We start from the raw sequence: 21,814 nt of genomic DNA on the forward strand, positions 1-21,814 counted from the left end.
AGTAGTCCTCCACCTCCAGCCACCGCAGCGGCTGCTGCCACTGCGGCCGCCTTGACTGAGCTGAGCGGGTGGCAGGCGGGGTGAGCGCCGGGCTGGGGCAGCGCGCGCTTTCGGCTGCCGCCGTTAAACATGGCCTTGACATCCTCCCAGGCAAAGACTAGCTCGTCCTGGGGACTCTTGTCAGTGAGCTTGAGATGACGGCGCCAAGAGTTGAAGTTGGCTGCGTCCGGCTGCGTGTACTTGGCGTCGGGCGTACGGTGCGAGTGGAAGATGAACTTGTTGGGTGAGAAGTACATGTTGCAGTAGCTGCATTTGATGCACTTGGCGCGGGAGCTGTTGTAGCGCGCGGGGATGAAGCTACCGCGGCAGCCCCACGCGCACTCATGAGACACGTCGAAGGCGAAGTTGTCGGGAAGCTTGGGCGGTCTGTTTTCGCCTAGGAACGACTTGCACAAGCGCTCGGCCTCACGCTTGGTGATCATGCCGCAGCGGCGCGAGGAGATGGGCATGGCCCCGGCGCGCCGCAGGATCTCCAGCTGCACCGGCGTGCACTGCACGCACGTGATGCCCAGCGCCACACGGCGGTTGTGGATCTCGTTGTAGCTGAAGTTCTTGAGGAGAGTGTTGGAGATCTGTGCCAGGCACAGGCGCTCCTGCCCGTCGATCACCAACGACACGATGGGAATGCCGTAGAGGATCACCTGGCCCACCTGGTTGGGTTTGAGGTTGGCGTGGCCCGGCCGCGGCTGGCTCAGCGCGTCGGGCTGGAAGGCGCTCGACGGCGATGCCAGCAGGATGTCGTTGGGCCCCGGCAGCGGGCTGGAAGCCATTTCCTCCGCCGCGGAAACCCGGGCCGAACCCTCCGGGTCTGTCTTGGAGACTGGAATGGAAAGGAGAAAGCGTTGATTAGAGCCTTTTCAGCCTAAAACAGAGGGGTGGGTTGAGTCGCTAACTAAAGAATTATAATAGTTCCCTTGCTCTGGCTAAGACAAGATTAGCGCCGGGCAAAGGGACCAAGTTTCAGACACAGAAGTAATCTCTCTTAGTTGTCTTCAAGGTTGCCCTTTGGAAATGCAGGGATTGGGAAGTACTTTTCTTCTATTCTAAACACGCAAAGTAACTTAATTGTGTGTTAAAAAAAATGGAATCCCTAAGAAACTCAAAAACTTACCCCGATTTATAGAAGCTGTTAGAATGAAATGGCGTGCCCGCTAGAAATTAGGAAGTAATGATGACAGTTGTAACTATTACAAAGTATAAAAATTATGGAAAACTGGGGGTTGGTCATTGAAACCCAAATTTAAAAAGACCATTTACGTTTGCTTAAAAACAGATTGATTTTGGTTAAAAAAAAATAAACCCAAGCCTTTAAAAAAGTGATTTTTGTGGTATTTGTGGTTTCCTTGGGGGGAAATGCGCTTCTGGTTGAGACACAACTTATTAAAGCAAAACGAAATCCTTCCTCCCCCATCTTTGCCATTAGATATTTTGATACTGTAATCAGAATTTTTTTTGAAAGATGGGAAAATGTACAAAGCCATATGCAGGATAGCACCAAAATAGGTCGTCTTACTTTTAGTCTTTGAGTGGTTCGGTGGCTGAACTCAGTTTAAGAGGACGAAGTTGTAGACGGGTAGGGATTTAAAAACTGTTTTCTGTCATTTCCATGACAATGAGCAAACAACTACAGGCCAGTTTGTGGAAGCCCAGAAACTGTGTAAAGAAACTAACAATTTGTGGCGATCATTAGTAGCGGGCTTTAAAAGGCCAATTTAGTTGTGAGTTGAAACACTTTCTGTGACACTTCTTTTTCTGATCTATGTAGATATCTCTGTATCTACATGGGTGAAAAGATGACCCACAGTTGAGATAATTCGTGGACCAGGTAATCTGTGGGAGTGTTGAAAGCAGAAACCAAGGGTTGGGCCTGCAGTAAAATTTCTATCATCTTCGGTCATTGGGATACCATAATAGGGAGAAAATATCCAATAAATTGAAAACACACAAAAAGCAAGCGAAAGAAATCTTTTTGATAAACGCTGCTAAGTCAAAACCAACAAAGTTGTTCATTGCCTAGGAAGACAGATGGTGACCTCTCCAGAGCTACATGTCATGCGGGGTGCGGCTGCTACCACTACCCTTTGCCCTGGTAAATCACCAATGGCCAGAAGCATCGCCACTCTTGGCCAAGTACGCTGGTGTTTGCTATTACAGCGATTTCAGAGGATATACTATCCTACCCTTTCACCCAAATCGTCATGTCCTTGCCCTCTCCGGGCCCCTGCGGACATCTATCCTGATGCCTTTGCCCTGCTGCCCCCTGGATCCTCAGCTCTCATTACCTTCCGCGGCCTCCAGGAAGGTTGAACAAACCTCGACGCGATCAAACCAGACGAGAGCCTGGCTTGTCACTTTGGATGGATCAGAGACAATATTTCCAGGGGACAGGGCGTTAAATGGCAGTTCAAGGCACAGTGATACCTGGGCCTAACATAACCGGCCCCAGCTTTGCCAAATGGTCCTTCAATGCTCATTTCCCTCTCAAACAAGATTCTTAGGATCTTAGGAAGATCCTGGGATAACGGAACTCTCGCCGCGGAGCAGCGGCGCTCAGCGGGCCTGGCCCTGGCCCTGGCAGAGAGCTGCCTTTACGTTCGAGACCTGCAGCCTTAGCAGCCGTAGACTGGGCAGGGTGTCTCCTCTTGGGTGTCCTCCACGGTCACCCCAAACCCTCCCAGAAACCCCAGTCAGAGCAGAGACATAAATAAGAGGGTTGAGGTTGGGGTTTTTTTTAAGCGAGTGAGGGGAGAAGAGACGAAAGTTAGTTGACCTGGGAAGGGAAGCTGGCGAACTTCCCTGTCCGACTCAGGAGGCAGGGACCCCCAACTTAACTCCCCTGGCTCCCAGACCAGTCGCCACCGCAGCCCGCCGCTGTCCCTCAGCCTGACCCGGAAAACCCCGCCGCTGGACGCTCAACTGTGTGCCGAGGCAGGGCCGGCGGGTTCAGCAGTACCTGGTGACCCCTAGGTGTCTTTACGCGCGTGGCTGCCGGCCCATCTTCCGAGGGCGCTCGGAGGCGAAGCATCCAAGCTGGTCCTCGAATCCAGCGGGCGGGACTCCGGAGGGCTCCGCGTGAAGATCCTGGCGCTCCTCGGCGCTAATGGCGCTCGAACCCGGGCCCGGGGAGAACGACAGCCTGAATTGTGGCGGGGCGTCCCCTCGACCGCAGAAAGTGTGGGCGCGCGGAAACCCGCGGCACGCGAGCCCCAGGTGGAGCGCAGTCTGACAGCGCCTTTCTCTGTCTCTGAACTCCTGTCGGACCGAGGGGACGCCACCCAGCGGGCAAGGTGACGTCACCGTCTCCCTGACACTCCACATTAAAGGGCTGGCATGTTACTGGGAGGGAGGGGGGAGGGAAAGCGAGAGCGAGCAACATCGAGATCCTTTCTCAGCAGGCAAGAAAGCTAACACCTATCCAAGCCGCAGTTGACAACAACCTCTCCAACCCCCGAGCAAGAAACGCAGCAACAGTGCTGTACCGCAGATCTGATTTAGGAGCGGAGAGTCGAATAGTCTGCGTCCTGGAGATCTGGACCCTGGAGGCCCCGGATTGTAGAAGGACATCTCTAAATTGACTGTCTCCCTGCCCGTTGCTGTCCCCTCCCCTTATTTCTCTGCGCCCCCCTCCTTCCTGAATGATCCCTCTGGTACACGGTGCAAACCAGTAGCCTCACTGTGCCTCCGAAGATAGAGAAACCACAGCCAGCTGTAGAATAGAAATACTGTGAAATGAGAAAAAAGGGAGAAGTTTCTGCTTGGGATTCCCAGTCTAGAAACTAGGAAGGAAGCATGAATAGTGTCCTTGCTTTCGAATACACATTTGGTTTTTAGGACAAGATTCAAGAAGTCATTGCAACATTTTCTATTTTAGAAAGAGTACAGTTAAATAAGGACCCCAGTGAGTGCATATGCGCACTCATTTATCAACTTCATTCACAGTAGTTCTCTCACCCATTTTATAAGGCCCATACAGGCCACCTCGGCACAAGGAAAAGGTGAGTCAGAAAGGCAGGGAGGCTCCCAGACCTGACCCACCCTTGAGCAAGTTGCCAATTCTCCCAGAAAAGTAAATTCCTCCGGGAACTATGTAGGAGCATAAATAAAGTAAAATAAAATAAAATAAAATAAAATAAAATAAAATAAAGGCAACTAGGATGAGAAAGAACCATTTCCTACAGCTTCCCCAAGGTGAGGCATACCCTAACTGAAGTGTCAGTATATTGCCTCCTAATTGATCAGCTGTCAGTAGTCAAAATGACTAACCCTAGTTTATCAAAAAGAGAAAAAGCTATCCATTTGGAGGACATTCTAAGAAGGATATCGGCAGGGGTTGGGATTGGGGGTCCTTTAAGTTTTTCCTTTAGTATCATAGCTGAATTTTCCATTGCTGCCTGATAAATACACAGGCTTCGAACTGGGCAGTCACATTGTAGAAGTGGTCAAGTAACCTCCACGAACCCGGAAGCCCAACCAGACTCCATCACAGAGCATGAACAAGAACCACCACTAAGTACAAAGGGAAAATGTGCAATTTTAACACTTCATCAAAAGTCAAGAAAACCAAGGACAGTGGATTAAACAGAAAAGTGAGGGATGTAGGATTTGTGGCTGTCTTAAATCAAAATGCCAAAAAACAGTTTCAGAACCATGAAAATTGTGACTTTGGGGGACATAAGTTTCAAATGGCAGTGAAATAACTTTTTGCCCATTTCCTAGTTTCTAAAGGCATTAGCCGCACAAATTAGGCTCCATCCAAAGGGGATGAAGTCACTGGAGTGCTCCCTCCCCATTGCCTCTCANCAAACCCCCCCCCCCAAAAAAAAAAAAAAAAAAAAAAAGGAAAACTCAGGTTTTGTGCCTCCCCATCCCGTCAGCCAGATGAGCGTCATTGTCATTCACAAATCTCTTCCCTCCTTAGACTGAAGGCCTTGTGCTCTTCTGAAGGTTCTGGAGCCAGGCCTGTTTTTTCCTACCTTCCCTGAACCCTCTCTGGGGTCAGGGGCTCCCACAAAGCAAGGTCTCGGCTTGCTTACAATTCCTAGAGCCCAGGCTGCTAGAAAGAAAGCCTGAGCTGCTTGGAAAGGACGCCTGACAATGGGGCGGATTTTAAGACTTGAAAACAGGGGGTGAAATGGAAAAGTCACATCAACTCATTAATGTGCCACAGGGAAATGCCTAGTTGCTGCAAGGAAGGAAGAACCATGGGGTCTTCCCTTTCTTATGGAACTGTTCTCATCTTTGCCCCAACCCCCCCAAACTCCTTTCCCCCTTACAGATCCCCTATTTTGAAACGTGTCTTCAAAAATATCTTTCCCTGAAAAGAGAAACAGGATGAATCTTTAGCTTCCCTCTCACCCCAGATTACCCTGAGGAGTGAATCCACACTCAATGGTACCTCTAGCCACCTCCTTTCCTGATTTTTAAACACAAACATTTATTCATTACGTTGGGGGTTTACTGTCATACAAACCTGTGACTTTATTTTAGTGCAATACCATTTCACCAGAAAGAGAAATGTGTGATGTTCAGTTAAGTACCTTTGCAAATAATTTTAAGATAGCACAAAATTTTATTTCCCCAATGAGTCTGGGGTGCCTGTTTGGGCTGTCAGACCAGTTATATTTTTGGAAGGTGAAGGTGGAGAACCGTTGTTCAAAGCCAGACTCCATGTTTCAGAGAATCAACAGCTGGACTGCAAAATTACATTTTGCTTAAATGCTTTGAGTCTGTGAGCAACTTTTTGCCACCCACACTGTCTCTCTGACTCTTCACTTTCTCCTCAGTGTGAACAAATCTCTTGGTGGTCCTCCACTGCACTTCCATTTTCCTTGCTTGGGCCAGGGGTGCCTTGATTCTTGTCAGTCCCTGTCCTCGTCCATGAGACCCTGGCAGGCTCAGGGAGGAGCCGGCGGTGGTGGGAGGCGGCAGGTCGGACCGAGTTAATCAATGCTTTCCTATTCGAGCTGACATGCATTTTACACGTCGGGACTCTCCTCAGCCGGCTAATTGATTCAAATTGTTTTATTGGTTAAACTGGTGTCACCCGTTCGCATGATGTATCACCGTACGGAGAAGAGCATTTCCACTCTCATCTCCGTTCCGGGCGGCTGCGGTTCACCCAGGCCAGGGACAGGTAAAGGAGCCCAGACACCGGACCCAAAGGAAAACCGCAAACCGAGCTGGCCCCCTCGGAACTGGAGAGGCGACGCCTCGATGCAGGCTCACGGGGCCGGCGCGGCAGCCTGGACAGAGGTTTCCAGCTACAGCTTTTAACAATTGGTTGAAGCGAACCCAAACCTGGCGGGGGAGTCCTCCGCTTTGGACGCAGTCTGTGTCTCAGCTGCGGTGGTGGACCCAGCGGGTTCGAGCCCAAGGCCAAAGCAGGGGCAGGAGCTGTTCGCGGTGCTGACGCGAATTTACCGCTCAGAGGCGTTAGCAGATCCTATTGCATTCAAGGCCCTCTGGGAAGAAGGCTCCCATCCTGTAACCATCAGAGTCCTAGATTCGGCTCTGGGCTCGACATTGGCTTTGTAGACTTAAAAGGCAGGCAGGGTGGGGGCATAGAAACATACTTCCTACTTCTGCCACACCTGTACCATCTCCCTGGACTGTTTTTGCATTGACCCACAAGGAAGATAAAGGCCTTAATATAAATTCACTACAATTACAAATACCAGATATTTTCTCTTCTCCTGCTTCCAGGTTTGGTATTGGAGAACCCATGACAGTTACAGATAAAAGAAATATCTTCCATCCCTCTCATCATTTCCTCTTACCCCATTCTCAGCTCTTAGGCAGAAATATTACTGCTTCAGCGCTGTCCCTGACATCGGTATTTCTGCATCAGGTAGGGCAAGAATGTTAGTTCCACATCTGCAAAAGGAGACTCACATGGCCCAGAGGGAAACTGGAAGGTTGCAAGAACTGGAAGGGACACAAGAACTCTGGTATATCAGAGCATACAGGAGATTCAGTCAGATAAAATGGTATAAATATCTCCTTGATCGCTTAGTAGCTGTGGAATTTTGCATTTATGCCTAACCTCCCTAAGCCCCAATTTCTTCATCTGCAAAATGAGGAGATTTATATGTAACTCACAGGGGTGTTTGAGAATTAAATAATGTAATACATGTAAAGTGTTTGGCACACAATAGTCATTTAATATACGGTAGCACCTTCCTCAGAGGACGAGGACAAGAGCTAGGCCTGTACTGTTACAAGATAACATTAGAAATGTTCAACAGTCCCAGAATAAAAGACATCAAAGGCATTTTAGCTTAGTGGTGAGCAGAGAAGGAACCAAGTTCCTCGGAGGAAACTTAGTCCCTTTTATTAGAACTTTATCGTGCCCCTAATTGGTCTAGTGTTTATTTTGTATACAGATAGCCAGAAAGACAGCTAGTGCTTACTTAGCCCATTTTAAATATGTTGATAATAAAAATTAGCAATGAAAATGACCATAATGATAATAATTACTGATAGTCCCCAGTTCTGACTTTCTCTCCAAAGGAGCTTTCTACAGTTGGGCAAGCCCAGGTCAGACTCCCTGGCTCCACTGCTCTAGGCGGAGTTATATGAAGTAAACCAAGGACCAGGAGCAAACTAAAAACTCATCCATGATGGAAGTCCCGGAAGAAATGAAAAAAGCCTCTTAGCATTCTGAGGCTGGCTCTTATTCTTTGAGCCTTCTCCAAAATATTGTCTATAAACAAGGGCCTTTTCCCCTGGGGCCAGGGAAGGCTGAGAGAAGTGCAGTGGGAGGACAAACATAAAAATCTAAACCACAATTGGGGAAAGGAAGGGAAAATGAACACATTTGCACCTGTATCCCTCCCCCAGTGATCCCTTGAGATCCTCATGCACCAATGACTATGGAAATCAGTGAGAGTCCTTATCCTTCACACAAACTGTAAGAAATAGACTGTGGGAGAAGGAACCAAGACTTAATTCCCCTTAATCAAAGGAAATCATTCTCACAAGAAAATTTGCCCTTGGGCAAGTGGCAGAGAAGGCTCTTACTCTACCAGTTCACAGAGGCCAGGCAGGGACTAATGGAAGCATTTGTATTGAACTTTCCATTTTATAACAGAGAATTCACATTTCTTCACAAGTCCTCACAAACTTACAAGCATAGCAATGTATGTACATATGCACTTAGTTTACATGAAGTAAAAAATCCGGAATAGAACATGTCTTCGGTGTACTTGGTGGTTATTTAGCAAATACTACTTGACCAAGATAAAATTCAAAGGCACACAAAATACCTGAGGACACACATATGCCCATGAATACATGTTCCTTGAACACACCTGTGAATGTGCATGGAAGAGGGACTCTGGCACAAGGAATAGCCCACTAGGCTCTCTCTCTTCCCTCTCTTCTTTCTCTCTGTGCTTGCATACACGTATGTACCCGCCCCTTCCACTTCCCTCCTCCTCATATTGGGAAGGAGGGGGTCCTTTGAAATGGAGGTGGTCCCAGCTGGAAAACCCCAGAGCTCATTTAGATCACATCACTTCAGGCTTTTGTCTCTGCTCCTGAATAACCTAGGTCGCTACAACAAAAGGATAGGCATCTACATGGAGTTTTCATTGGCAAAGATGCGTCTCAAAGATGCTGCTATAATAATGAATAACGAGGCAAGATGCTTGCCTCTTTTTGATTGCCACTCCTAAAGAAGGGAGAGGAGAAAAAAGGGAGAAAAGGAAAGAGAGAAAGTGGAGCAAGAAATAGAGGTTGTGGGAGAGAAAACCAAGGCAAGTATTTGGGTGGATTTATGCAAAAGACTCTTTAACTGTAGGAAGACTCCAACTATCACCAAGAATAAGAAATATGGTTTGGGGCTTTTTTTTTAATAATGCCTCTTTTGTTTCAAGGAACCAATTTAAGAAGAAACTGAGGGTGAAGAAGCAGAAAGGGTTGGAACAGGGCCTTTTAAAGCTTGGGGAGGGGAGGCAGAGGAGTGGGAGTTGGGGGAGGGGCTATGTATTGTCTGTTGACATGTCACAAGAGAGAAAATGACATAGATATACATTTAACATCTTCCCAGCTGACACTGGTGGAAAGAACATTGGATTTTATTTCCTGGGGAAATGAAAGCATTTCCCCCCCTTTCCTGTTCTCTTTCCTCCCACCCCTCCCTGTTAGAAAATTTGCTGCTTTGCCATTGAGCTTGATCCCATTAGCTAATACACTATTAAACTATCATGTGCTCTCTGGCTACCCAGTGATCATCATGCTTTCAGCGTTCCTCCTGCCTGCAGTCGTTAACTCAGTGGTAGCAAGAGGTGAAATTAGATATTAGCAAAGTAAATCCCAGGAAAGAGGGGGGTAGAAACCTGACTCATTGATTTTTTTCCCTGAAAACATAGCAACCAGTGAACATTCAGAGGCATTTTCTATTTTTGTGTATTTAAAAGTAATTTTTTTTAACAAAAAAGTCTTTCTTCCTTGAGGTTAGGAGTTCAAAGTGAAAACAGCTAACCCGACCAAAGGCAATCCCAATCCCAAACTTTTTCAAGATGCAGTATGATATCATCGACAAACTCTTAATGTTGGCAAATAATTAAATTTTCCATCTTTTAGAACTGTGTAACCTTGGGTGTCTTAGAAACAAATTGTACAAACAAACCGCGGAGATGAGCACTGAGGGTTTCAGAGGAGATATAATGAACCAACTTTAATTACTAACTTGAAATTAAAAATGTAATATACAGATTTAAATTTATTTTCACCTAAATTGTGTATAAAATTATATGGCTTTTGCAGGCTAAGAAATGCTTTGTAACCAGCCATGCTACTAAAAAGTCTGAAGTAGTTTCCAAAACTGAGCTCCCAGACTCACACAGTAATAATGATACATTTATCATTACTGATGACCACCTACTGGGTAATTATTGCTTTGTTACTACTATTACAATCAAGAGATTTCTTTATTTACTGTTAACATTCACTTAAAACTGAATGTTAATGACTGTTTTGAATTCACCAAAGAGAGTTTTCTGTTATATTTCAGAAGTACTTATGTTCTGGTTCAGAAATGGAAAACCATATTATAACAGAGTGGAAGGCTGGGTGAACACTTGGCTCTCACCCTCTCTTGAGAATGAAAAAGGCATTCTGAGGAATTCTGGAGCAAGATTTTCCAGCTCAGAGTTGCAAAAGGTTAACATAATGCAACCACTTGACTTGTGCTAATTATGTAAGTATTTTATTACAGGAGATTCATTCATTATTGATTCTTGTTTGCAGTAACTTCCTGCTTGGGGGAGTTATATTTTATATGAGAAGTAAACAACCCATGGCTCCAGGGCTAGCCACCCCCCCCAATCCCCTAGATCTGATTTCCTCCCAACCCCTTTGTCTAGTTTCACAATTCTCCTGGGTTGTTATGTCCCTATTGAGGCAGGGAGACAATTCCTTAAAACGTTCCTATTCTCTCTTCATTTCCCCTCCCCATCCAAAACTTCCCAGTTGTTGAGAAGGTAAGAGCTCAGGGTTTGTAGAGTGTTGGGTTGGGATGAGGTGGGCAAGAAAATAAAAGGGACTTCAGTGTTTTCTTTTATATAACATAAAGAAAAGAAATAATTTTCATTTAAAAAATCTAGGGTCCTTGAGGCTTGGCCACCAACTTTCCTCTTTGGAAGCTACCCTCAGCTCCAAGTCCAGAAAAACCAGGATGACCTTTGGCATATCCAGAGGTCAGGAGCTGATCATTAAAGAAGTGGGCATGGTGGAAGCAGTTAACCAATGGAAAGGCTCCTGCCTGCCCCTAAATCAAAACCCAACTCACAGCCAGTGGTTGGTACAGTCTCCAATATCTTCTTCCCAGGGGCCTATGCCAAATTGCACTGGGAAAAGATATGGCTTTGCTTGTGGGATGGCTTCAAGGAGCCCTTGTGAAGGATTGTGCTGGCTGCTAGGCTGACAGGACTTCAGTACTTTCACTCTAAAAACATGCACTGGCCATTTGAGGCTGACTAGTGAGAAGCCAGTGTTTCCCAGAGGGATCATAAGGCCCTGGCACAGGCCTCCAACCTAGGAGCAAGTGTTTCCTTTTGGGCTTTCTTCCATGTTCTGAGAGGCCTGCCTAAGAGTCTCAGTTCAGATAGGATGGACACAAGGTGCCAGAGGTCAGTATGTTTGACTCTTAGAAGAAGTGAGGAATTGGAGATGGTAGAGGGGCAATAGAAGAGCATGGAGCAGTGTGTGTGTGTGTGTGTGTGTGTGTGTGTGTGTGTGTGTGTGTAAATACCCTGTTCCTCCAGGTTCTGGTATGGGCAGATGGAAAAGAAAGGCTTGAAGCTGGAGTCCCAAAACTTTGGATCAGCTTATAAAGAATGATATGGTATGGTCTGGAGTCAAGGGGGGTGGTTTGGGAAGGTGCCTGCAAATTATTTGGGATTGGGCAGGACCTGCCACAGGCCTGGGCAGAACTGACAGAGTTCAAAGCCTAGGTTCATCCCCGGTTCTCTACTACCTAACCTCTAATTTCTGTACTTTGGGCATGGGCAGGGGGAGGGGTGGGGTGGGTAGGTGGGGATGAAGGATGACCAGAGGATGACTAGAAGTTCAGAGGGCTCTGGGAAGATGAGTCCTGGGTGGAAGAGAGGGGATGAGAAAAGTGCTGAGACCGGGTCCTGAATGGGTGCTCTGGGCTTGGTCAGCACAACCCCAGCTCCCCTGGGCGCCACCCCTCCCGGCTTTTACCCTAGGCCTGTGTTGGACCGCTCTGCGTGATCTACGGAGGAATGCCGTTCCCAGGAAGGCCTCCTTAATGGTCCTTTAACAAACTCTTCGATCTCTCTTTGGCCGCCCTGGCTCTTTCGCCTGCCTCCTCCCTCTTCCCTTCTCCACTGCCTCCATCAATTATTTATGACCAGCGTTAATTATTCATGAAAAGAGAAAACTCCAGCTTTGGGAACTTTTCTAGAAGGGTTTGGGGGGTTTCTCCTTTTCCCGACTCTATTGGGTCGGATCCTGCTGTGAAGTGGTGAAAGGGAAGCCCAATGGTTGGACCGAGGACAGAGCGGAAGGGGGGAGAGCTGGGGGAAGTGTACCCTTGGTTCTGGTCAACTCCTGCCTCTGCCTGCGAGGTGTAAACTCCTGGAACCCGGAAGTTACCAGGCGCGCTCGCGGGAGTCGCTGTCCTGGCTTGGAGGTGCTGAACCGCGCTGTGGGCTCTAGGCTGCGAGCTGCCGGGGTGTAGGCGCGAAGATGCGGCTGCAGTCCCAGGCGGGGTAGTCTCTTTCCACAGTTTTCCAAAAAGTCTCGTTTCCGTCTTTCTCTATCTCTTTCTATACTCCCCCCACAAGTGACACTAGAACGCTGTAACCAAAGATTAATTGCCTTAATCAAATCGACCCACCCTCCGCAATTAATCTTTTAGCAACAAATTAGAGACAATTTACCTGAACCTCCCGGGCCAGGCAGAGAGAGGAGGTAGGATGGGTGGGGGATGGACCGGGTGGGAGAATTTGAAAAAATCCACAAACGATACGAGGTGAGGACTTGGGAATGGGTGTGCTTTTAAGGCGAGAGGGGAGGGGTGGAGGTAGGGGTCAGCAGGGGGGCTGTACCGGGGCCGGAAGTTCCTGGAGTCCCTTTCAACCCAGTTTTCTCCAAAGGAGCGGAGGCCGAGGGCGGAGGACGAGGCCACTTACCTGACTGCGCCGCCCTCGCGGTCTCCGGCCCTCCGCGCTCGGTCCTCCCCGCCTGCCTCTGATTCCGCGGCTCCACCGCAGCTCTCTGCCTCCCGCGGCGCCTACCGCCTCCCCCGCTCGGGATCCACCTCCGCTGCCCGCTGCCCGCCGCCCGCGGTCCTCTGCAGTCTTGCTTGCAGTCGTGTCTTCCACCGCGACTCTGTCCCGTCCCGCCTCTCCCCTTCTCGGAGGTCCCCCGTAGCCACCCAGCTCTTTTCACGTCTCTCCTGGGCAAGTTCGTAAGTTTGGGGTAAGGGTCGCTCTCCTCGCGCCCAGCTTCTCCGCTTAGCTCGCTTAGATCCGCACCCCCACTCCCCAGCTCAGACCTAGATCTCTGACGCCGCCTGTTGGTCAGGCAGGGCAGGGCAAGGCTAGGAGCGCTGCGCCAGCCCCAGCTCCCCACCCCCACCTTTCCACGCCCAGTGGTCTAAACAGCAGAGAAAGAAGGCGAGGGTTGGAGGCCTGATAATTGGAGTAGGGCCAGGGGCAAGAAGGAGCAATTTGCCTTGGGGTCGTGCAGCCCGGGCTGGCGCTTGGGCTCCCTGCCAGGAGAAGGGTTATCCCAGGGCGCGCAGGTGCGCCTCTCCCATGCCGCCCTTGGGCAGTTCACTACCAGCAGGCACCCCTCCCCCAGTTCCCTGGGGAACAACCACTAGAGGTGAGGTCCTGCCGGGAGGGTGGAGTCCATAAGGAGCACAGGTTAAAGGCACCCTGTGTATATCTCCAGAACCAGGAGACGTGTGTGTGTGTGTGTGTGTGTGTGTGTGTGTGTTGGGGGGGCGGTGGGAATACTGGAGACAGGCGTGAATTCTCAGCACAACGAGGGAGGAAGGCTTTGGGGCCAAACTCTTACGTTGCTTAAAAAAAGAAAAGTTAGCGGAATCCATCTCATTGTGAAGTGTCAGACCACTTTGTCCCGGCGAGTTCCGGCCAGAGGTTCCAGTGGGAGTCCAGCTCTCCGGGCAGTGGTGGTGAGAATATGGAATACGGGCCGAATTCGGGAGGATCGAGTGGTGTTACAAAGGCAGCCTCTCGGGTTCCGGCCTGGTCCTTCCTTTGGCAACCTACCAACCGCCGGCTGCGCTCACCCGGCCACTCTACCCTTGGAACTTCTTGGGAAGCCTCGGTCTAGCCCTGGCTCCATCAAGACATCCGCGCAATGGAGGTCGTATCCCCCTCCCCACTCTCATCCTGTCTTTTTCATTGAAAGAATTGATGGACTGTTTCTCCCCTACTCCCTCCTTCTCTAATAAACGCTTCCCATAGATTATTCGACGCAGAGAAGGAAGGCGGCTGCTTAAAAAACAAAAAGCCATAGCCCTAATGAGTTCAATTACAATGTGGTAAACACATTGCCTCTACGCTTTAATTAAGCCTGCTGCCCAATTTTAACTCATTAGTAATTCATTAAGAGAACAGCCCGATGCTGGCGGGTGGAAGGCACCGCAGACCGACTGTGCACCACTAGTCCACACGCGCGCCAGCCGCCGCCGGCCCTAGTTGTGCAGGTGAGAGGGTCAAGTTTGCGACCCAGTGACTTGAGTGCTTACGAATACTAGAGTCTCCGCCCCCAGAGGAACGGGGCTTTGCCGCTCAGAGCAGGGCAATGACCTTTCCTGGCTCAAGTTCCTCGGCTTGAAACTGGGTTTGCAAATCTGTTGGGTGGGTGGTGGTGTGGGATAGCCCAGAGTGGGGAAGAGAGCCCCCGGATTAAACGCTTTTTACTCCCGACGTCAAATCCAGTCTCCGGGTTCGGGGCACGCTCCCTCCACTTCTTTCACTTTGCACTAGTTTCTGGAGAAAAATCTAGGTTCCCCCTTAGAGCCCTGCTCTGGCTACCTGCTGCAAGCCTCGTGACCTTCTGCCTAGAGAAGCTTCGATACAAATCAAATAGTGATTTGGGGGGGGGTGTGAGTGGATGGGTGGGAAGTTGGGGGAGAAGATTGTTAGGCTTAGAGAAGTGGAGATCTGATTGGGGGCTCAGACCTCTTCTTTCCCCTTTCGCTCTCTACTGCTTGGAGCAGGCAGGGTATGGCAGCATTTGTAATTATGTCCGTTGAGAACTGCCCTCTTTATGGAAAAGAAATGGAGACAGGCAATTGAGGAGTGAATCACGCCCAGGCAACGAGAAAACTGTATGGTCTTTCCATTTAATAATCGAGAGAAAGAGCGCAAGCTGTTCACCCCTAATTGGGCGGGTTCTTGGAAGAAGGTGCCTGCGTATTCTGAGCGTCCCACGGTTTGGATAGGACTGAACTAAGAGGTCCCCAGGCTTCGCGTGGAGAAAGGAAAAGTGAGTGTTAATGGGTGAAGGTATGGTTAAGAAAAGGACCTTTCCCCTCCTTCGTGCCCCAGCTCGGGGCGCTTTCTTCCCGAAGGAGGAAGAAATCAGCACCGCACCGCTGCCCTAGGCGCCCCCTACGTAGGAGCAACAGGAAACTTCTCGCTCGGGACTGCGGCTGACCCAGCTCCCGTAGGCGGTGGGGGACTCCCCGGACGGTCCATGGAGAGCCCTCGGCCCTCTCCCTGGGCCTCGAGGAAATGCCAGAAAGCGTTTGCCCTCCTTTGATCCTGAAGCTCCTAGTCAGGGTTGCCAGTTGCCTCCTCAGGCGCCCGGCCGCTCCCTTCGTTCGCGTGAGCGGCAACTCCTCCGGGCAGCCAGTGGACTGACGGGATTTCTTTTCCGTGAAGGGTCTTGGATTTTGCAGTCCAGCACTGCTTCCCTGCTCCCCTGCCGCGCGCCGGGCGTGGGTTGGGGCTTCTCTGATGTGTGTATATGCCGTTTGGAATCTTGGGAGGCAGGAGGAGAAGGTCTTTAACTTTCGGTCTCTCTTTCAATCTGGAGTCAAGAAAAACTGCGGGATCAGCCTGGGTGCACCGAGGACGGGGGGCAGGCTGGGGTTCGCCCTCCAGCTTCCCGGGAGTCTGCTGGGAGAAACCCTAGCCCGGGGTGGTTCTTGCGCCCGCTCGTCTGAGGAATTCGAGGGGGACCGACGGGTTGGAGGAGGGCGGAGGCGGGGCGGGAGCTTCCCGCGGGTGTGGCGCGGAGCCGCGCGGACCCAGGTCCTAGATGCAAGGCTCTGCCGAGGGTCTCCTGGCTATTGTTGCTCTTCACCGGATCTGCGCGGGCCTCGTCCTGCTCCTGCAGCTGGGCTGTGCGGCAACAGCGCCTTCTCGTGCCCCGAGGACTGACGCGCGGGACTTGTCTGGAGAAAGGCCACTCTCCAGCCCAGAGTGCTATGAAAGTATATTAAAAAAAAAAAAAAAATCAAGTCCCTACCTCAGGCGATCAGGGTGCCTGCAATAAAAGAGGGCAGCGATGGGATCAGAGATGCTTGCAAGTGGCTGCCTTGCAGGAAAACTGTCTCTTTCCCGGGGTTTCCGAGTTTGGAATCCAGTTAGGTGTCTGCGGGGAGCTCCAAGGCTCTCACCCAAAAGGGGCATTTTNGCATTTTTCTCCACTCGGGGCGGGGGGGGGGGGGTGGTAGCTGCTGGGGCAGACGTTTCTGAAAGTCCCTCTTGCCCGATGTTAGTTACACCTGAAATAGATTCTCTTCCTTCATTTTTTCCTTCCCTAATGCAAAGACAGGGAGGCAGGGTATACGTTATTTCTATTGACAATGGGACAGAATCAGCTGGAGACTTTAGAACTCACTCTGGGTCAAGGAGGTGGTCTTGTTTGTCAAGTGCTTTTCTTCAAGCACCACCACAAATAGTTCCTACCCTTTTCTTTCCTAACCTGGGATATTGAGAACTAGGGCAAAGAAGGCTGATTTAGGGGACACAACTGCCAGAAATTTGCCAGGATCAGCGTAAAGCCAAACTTTTGGTTTGTCTTTCCTTTATTGCTTTTGCAACCCTTCGTTGTACCAGCTGCTGTGAAGATACATCCTTAGATACCAACTGTCTGTTAATATGCTAAAATATTTTTGACTTTCTTGACAGTGACTCTGGTGGCTGTGGTGACAAAGCTACTACCCCATAGTTTTGGTCTGTATGTGGGGAGAGATGTGGAGTACGGGCAACTAGAAGAGAACCAACTCTTTGCAACTGCTCAGAAAGCAAAGATACCAATTTATCAGTCCCAGGGAAGCAGCCCAGTAACTGCGTACATGCCTGTCTTAACAGCAACTGAGGGAGCCTGGGTTCTTGCTTATGAAGATAGGACCTAAGACCCAGCTGAGAAGTTCTTCAGGAAAAGTGTCATGAGACGCAATATAGTATTGAAACAGGAGGTAGGCTCAGACTTGCACCTGAGATCTTTTCTTTAAGAGGAGGAAAAATGTGTCCACGATTGAAATATTTTCCATGTGCCGGGCATATGTGAAACATTTTACATACCTGCTTTATGTAACTTAGTCCTTGTGTGGTCTCCAGGAGCTAGGTACTATTATCCACATTTTACATACTGAAATTGGATGCTTAGAGAGGGTAGGTTTTCTCAAGGCCACATAGGTGGTAGGTGACAAAACCAGATATCAAGCACAGATCCCTTTGGTTCCCAAACGTGCTGCTAATCACTAAGCCAGACCATGTACTATTTTACAGACCCCATGATATTTTGATCCTTCTAACAATCTCATTAAATATATATGGCTTGTGTCAGTCCCATTGGCCAGATAACAAACCCAAAAGCCTTCGACGATGGTTCTCAAATATGAATATGGTCCTGACTCCTAGAGAGTGATTCTGTCACAGCCTGAAATGGAGCCCAGATCTGTGGCAGGTGATTCTGAATCTGGAATTCTAGGAGTGTATTTTGAGAAACCCTGCCATAGAGGTTAGTAACTGGCTCAAGGTCATAAGGATTGAGCCAAACTGGTCCCAGACCCTGTTCTCCTTTCCTCTCCATCAAGGTCTCAGGGGAAGGTGGTAACTTCTTTATTGAAGTCCACGTAGTCAGAACCCAGAGGCTGGGTGGGGGTGGGGAACGTAGGCTGGGGCTAGGGCAGCAGGTTGCACCCCTCCTTCACTTCCCAGCAGCCACCAGCTTAAGCTCTGTGGAAGTCAGTAACCTTAATATCACACCCATCTGCCCACCTGGGGAGGTAGACTGAGGCACTCCATGGAGCCAGGGCTGCCTCATTGCTGGGGGCTCAGCAACACGCTCCAGAAGAAATACTGAATAAGGAAGAATGAGCCACGGACGTGGGCTTGTCTTTCTCCACAGGGCATGGCTTGGAAGGAGGTGGGAAGCACTGTCAAAAAAGACAAATGTCTGGACCCAACTGACACAAACAATTTAATTACACATGGGGTGCTGTGGGGATGTGCATGGGATCTGCTCCATCCTGAAAGGGTTAGACTTTCTCTCGAGCTATATGTGGGGCCTGAAACGCACCCAGAGCCCTATTCAGGGAAGCAGACAGGCTCTGGCCCCACTGGACTCCAGTAAACCTGCTGGTTGATGGCCCTTGTTTTCTTTTGTCCCACTAAACTCTGAGCATTGTCACAGGGGCCTCCCAGGAGCGATTCCCTTGTTGATCCCTGGTGTTAGGCCCATGCAAATCTTTATCATCCAGATTAAACCAAATCACTCTCTTAACCCTTGAAAAATGGTTATCTGTGAAAGTAGACAGCAAGAGAGTCTCCCCTGCCCAGTCATACCCATGAGGTAGTGGCAGAAACCAAAATATTTTAGCCCTAAAATCTAGCTTGGCTCTCGGGCATCTCAAGAGTGTTTGTATTAATCTGTTCAGGCTTCCGTAACAAAATGCCACAGACTAGGTAACTTTTAAACAACAAACATTTATTTTTTACCATTCCCGCGTCTGGGAATTCCGAGATCAAGGCGCCATCACGGTCAGGTGAGGGCCCTCTTCCTGGCTTACAGCTGGCACCTTTTCACTCACGTGGTGGAAGGGCCTAGGGATGTCTCTGAAGCCTCTTTCATAAGGCACTCATCCAGTTCATGAGGCTCTCACCCTCATGACTTAAACACCTGCTAAAGGCCCCAGCTACTAACACCATCACTTTAGGGAGTTAGTATTTCAACATATGAATTTGGCAGGAACACAAGCGTTCAGACCATAGTCCTGTCTTCCATGATATATCATATACATTTGCAGTATGCATGAAATAATTTGACATATACAGTTTTAATAGCACTTTATTAGCTCCAAATGGAGTACTTGTCTGCCCTGCCTTTGGGGTGACACACATTCTATATTTATGTGGCCAGGTGAGCCACAGAAATGTATTTAATATAATGAAAAAGCCAGATTTGTCAGTATTGTATCAGATGGTGTGAACTTACTTGATAGTCCGGCTATTCCACGGCAATAGGCACTTGAAGGATGGGCCTGTGGAAGAGCAGGGGATGGGCCATAGATGTCTGTTCTATATAAGCCTTTGAGCTGGTCTTCGATTATTTAGATGTTTCGATATTGTCTCCCTGACCTTCAAGGTTATCTCCTAGCCTGGCGCTCACTGGCACACAGCGGAGAGGTGACCCCATAAAGGATGGTCAGTAAATGCTCGCAGACGGTTTGATTTGTCCAAGATACATTTGCTAACAATTTCCCGTACCTGTGACCCACCGCGGAGCAGGTTGGACTTGATGAAATCTGGCAGGAATGCAGCACGTGGTTTATAACCAGAGGAGAGGTCTTTAAATGGCAGTGGGGTGCTTGGCGTGTGTTGTGAACACAGCAGTGACCTAAGCCCCTTGAGATTCTTCCTGATAGTTTGGCCTCTTGGGCGTGGGCTCCATAATAATCCGTAACTGTCAATGTCAGTTAACCCTGTGAGCATAAGATACAGATATTCTCTGAGATTGTATTGGAGATGATTGTTAGCATTGTGTATTATCCAGGTATTTTGTGGTCTCCACCCCTCTCCCCACTAACTAGTTCACACTTCAGTAGCATTTCTAATAATAACCTTTTTTTTTTTAAGTTACCCTTATAAGGCAGGGCACTCTGACAGGCTTGACCATGTAATTTGCTTTGGCCAATTACATATTTAAACATATAAGCAAAGGTCACATCTGTCTGGCAGCTCTAGGAGTTGTCGTGTGTTCTACTATGATCTTTTATCCCTTTGACATGACACTGGACATATTTTGAGATTCCTTCATCAGCCTGGGTTGAAAAACAACGTGGAGCTGACTTGTAGTGGACACGTTACAGGATGGAGAAACAAATTAGGGGAGATTATCATGCCTTGCTGACCCTCCCTTGAACCTGGCCCGGACTATGATTTACTTTGATCATGAGACTTCAGCACAAGTGACATTGTAAGAGTTCCAGAGTCTAGACCTCCAGACGCTTTGTGGCTTCTACCTTCATTGTCTTAGGGCCCTGCTGCCATGTAAAAAAGCTCTTTGTTTAGACAACCGAATGATGAGAGACTTCATGGAGACAGCTTTCAGCCTTCTAGGTGTTCCTACCAAGACGAGGCTGTGTTAGACGTTGCATCTCCTATGACCCAGCAGAGAGAGGCAGCCCCAAGGGTGAGCGCAGAACTGCCCACCAAACCACAGCATCGGAGGAAGTAATACATTGTTGTTGTTTTAAGATATTAAGATTTGGGGCATTTTTTTTGAAGCAATAAATAATGGAAACAAAGATTTCTGTGGTTGTAAGCTCCTAAGATTTTGGGGCCAGTTTTTTTTTTTTTTAAGATTTATTTATTTATTTTTAGAGTGAGGGAGAGTAGGGGGAGGGAGAGGGAGAGAATCTCAAGCAGACTCCTCACTGAGCATGGAGCCCAACATGGGGCTCGATTTCAGGACCCTGAGATCATGACCTGAGGCGAAATCAAGAGTTGGACGCTTAACCAACTGAGCCACCCAGGCGCCCCTGGGGTCACTTACTTTTAGCTTCAGTGCATCTTGGCCTATACTAACTAGTACAACAAACAATATGTTTTAACCAGATAATTTGATTTATTTAAATGGATTTATTCTGATTAATGATACATTTGAATTTATTTCTCTTGTTCCATCTTGTATTATTTGCCCTGTTTTCTGTTTTCTTTGTCCTTCCTTTCTTTTGGGTTGTTTTCATTTCTTAAAATTAATGTTCTGAGATCTTATTTTGCATTTCTTTTAATTGATCAACACAGAGCTCAATCCCACAACCCTGAGATCAGACCTGAGCTGAAACCAAGAGTCATACACTCAATGACCGTGTCACCTAGGCACCCCTATTTTGAATGTTTTCTTTTTGTCCTTGGTGTTTTTCAGTTATATGATGACTAGATCTGTTTTCCTGGATTAGGATTATCTGGGGACTCCTGATTTTGAGGACTGATATTTTTGAACAGTTCTGAAAAATTCTTAGCCACGATCTCTCCAGATGCTACCTCTTCCACACTCTATGATCTCTTTCAGGAATTCTGGTTTGCCATGTGGAACATCTACTTGACCTGTCCTCCATGCCTTGTAAACTCTTTTTTTTTTTTGTTTTGTTTTTTTGCTCTGACTTCTGATTAATTTCTTTAGATCTGCCTTGCAGTGTGGTAATTCTTCTGCTACGATTACTCAACCATTTAAGCAGTTTATTAAAGTTTCAATTTCAAGTTATATATACAATTTCCGGAATATCTCTCTGATTCTTCCAAACATATTTGGTTGTAGGTAGAGTCTCGTTGCTTGCTCTTACTTCCAAATATCTCTTTTACTTTGTAGTAATAATTAATAAAATTATAGTTCCTGTTTATTTTGTGTCATTTAATTCCATCACATAAAATCTTTGTGGGCTGGATCTGCTTTCCAGCAGTTCTAACTCATAATGTCTTGGCTTCTTGAAAGTGTGTTTTATGATTTTCAACTATGAGTTGCTCATTTTATTTGGAACTTTAATCTGTGGGAATTCTTTATGAAGTTATAGTCCTCCAGAGAGAACTTTTGTTTCTTTGGCTAGCCACCCAGACACTATTAGCCCAGGGAAATTTTAAAAAACAACTTGGTTGAGATATCATGTACGTATAATAAAGTTCTCCCATTTTAAGCATACAGGTCAGTTGCAAGGATGTGCCCTCATCACTATTACTGAGTCTTAAAACTTTTCCATAATTCTCCAGAGATCCCTTTGCCCATTTAAAGTTAT

At 48.2% G+C, this 21,814-nt stretch overlaps 1 protein-coding gene across 1 annotated transcript in view; it reads right to left on the reverse strand.

The window, feature by feature from the left end:
• The window catches only part of SKOR2 (SKI family transcriptional corepressor 2), a 38,169-nt gene extending 37,339 nt beyond the window's left edge, over positions 1-830 (reverse strand). Inside the window, 1 exon segment of the mRNA XM_034642291.1 lies at positions 1-830. This exon segment is cut by the window's left edge and continues 171 nt beyond it. Coding sequence (XP_034498182.1) covers positions 1-830 — 830 coding nt within the window.
• Between the last annotated feature and the right edge of the window lie 20,984 nt (positions 831-21,814).

Source organism: Ailuropoda melanoleuca, chromosome 14 (assembly GCF_002007445.2).
Source record: "Ailuropoda melanoleuca isolate Jingjing chromosome 14, ASM200744v2, whole genome shotgun sequence".
Lineage (NCBI taxonomy): Eukaryota > Metazoa > Chordata > Mammalia > Carnivora > Ursidae > Ailuropoda > Ailuropoda melanoleuca.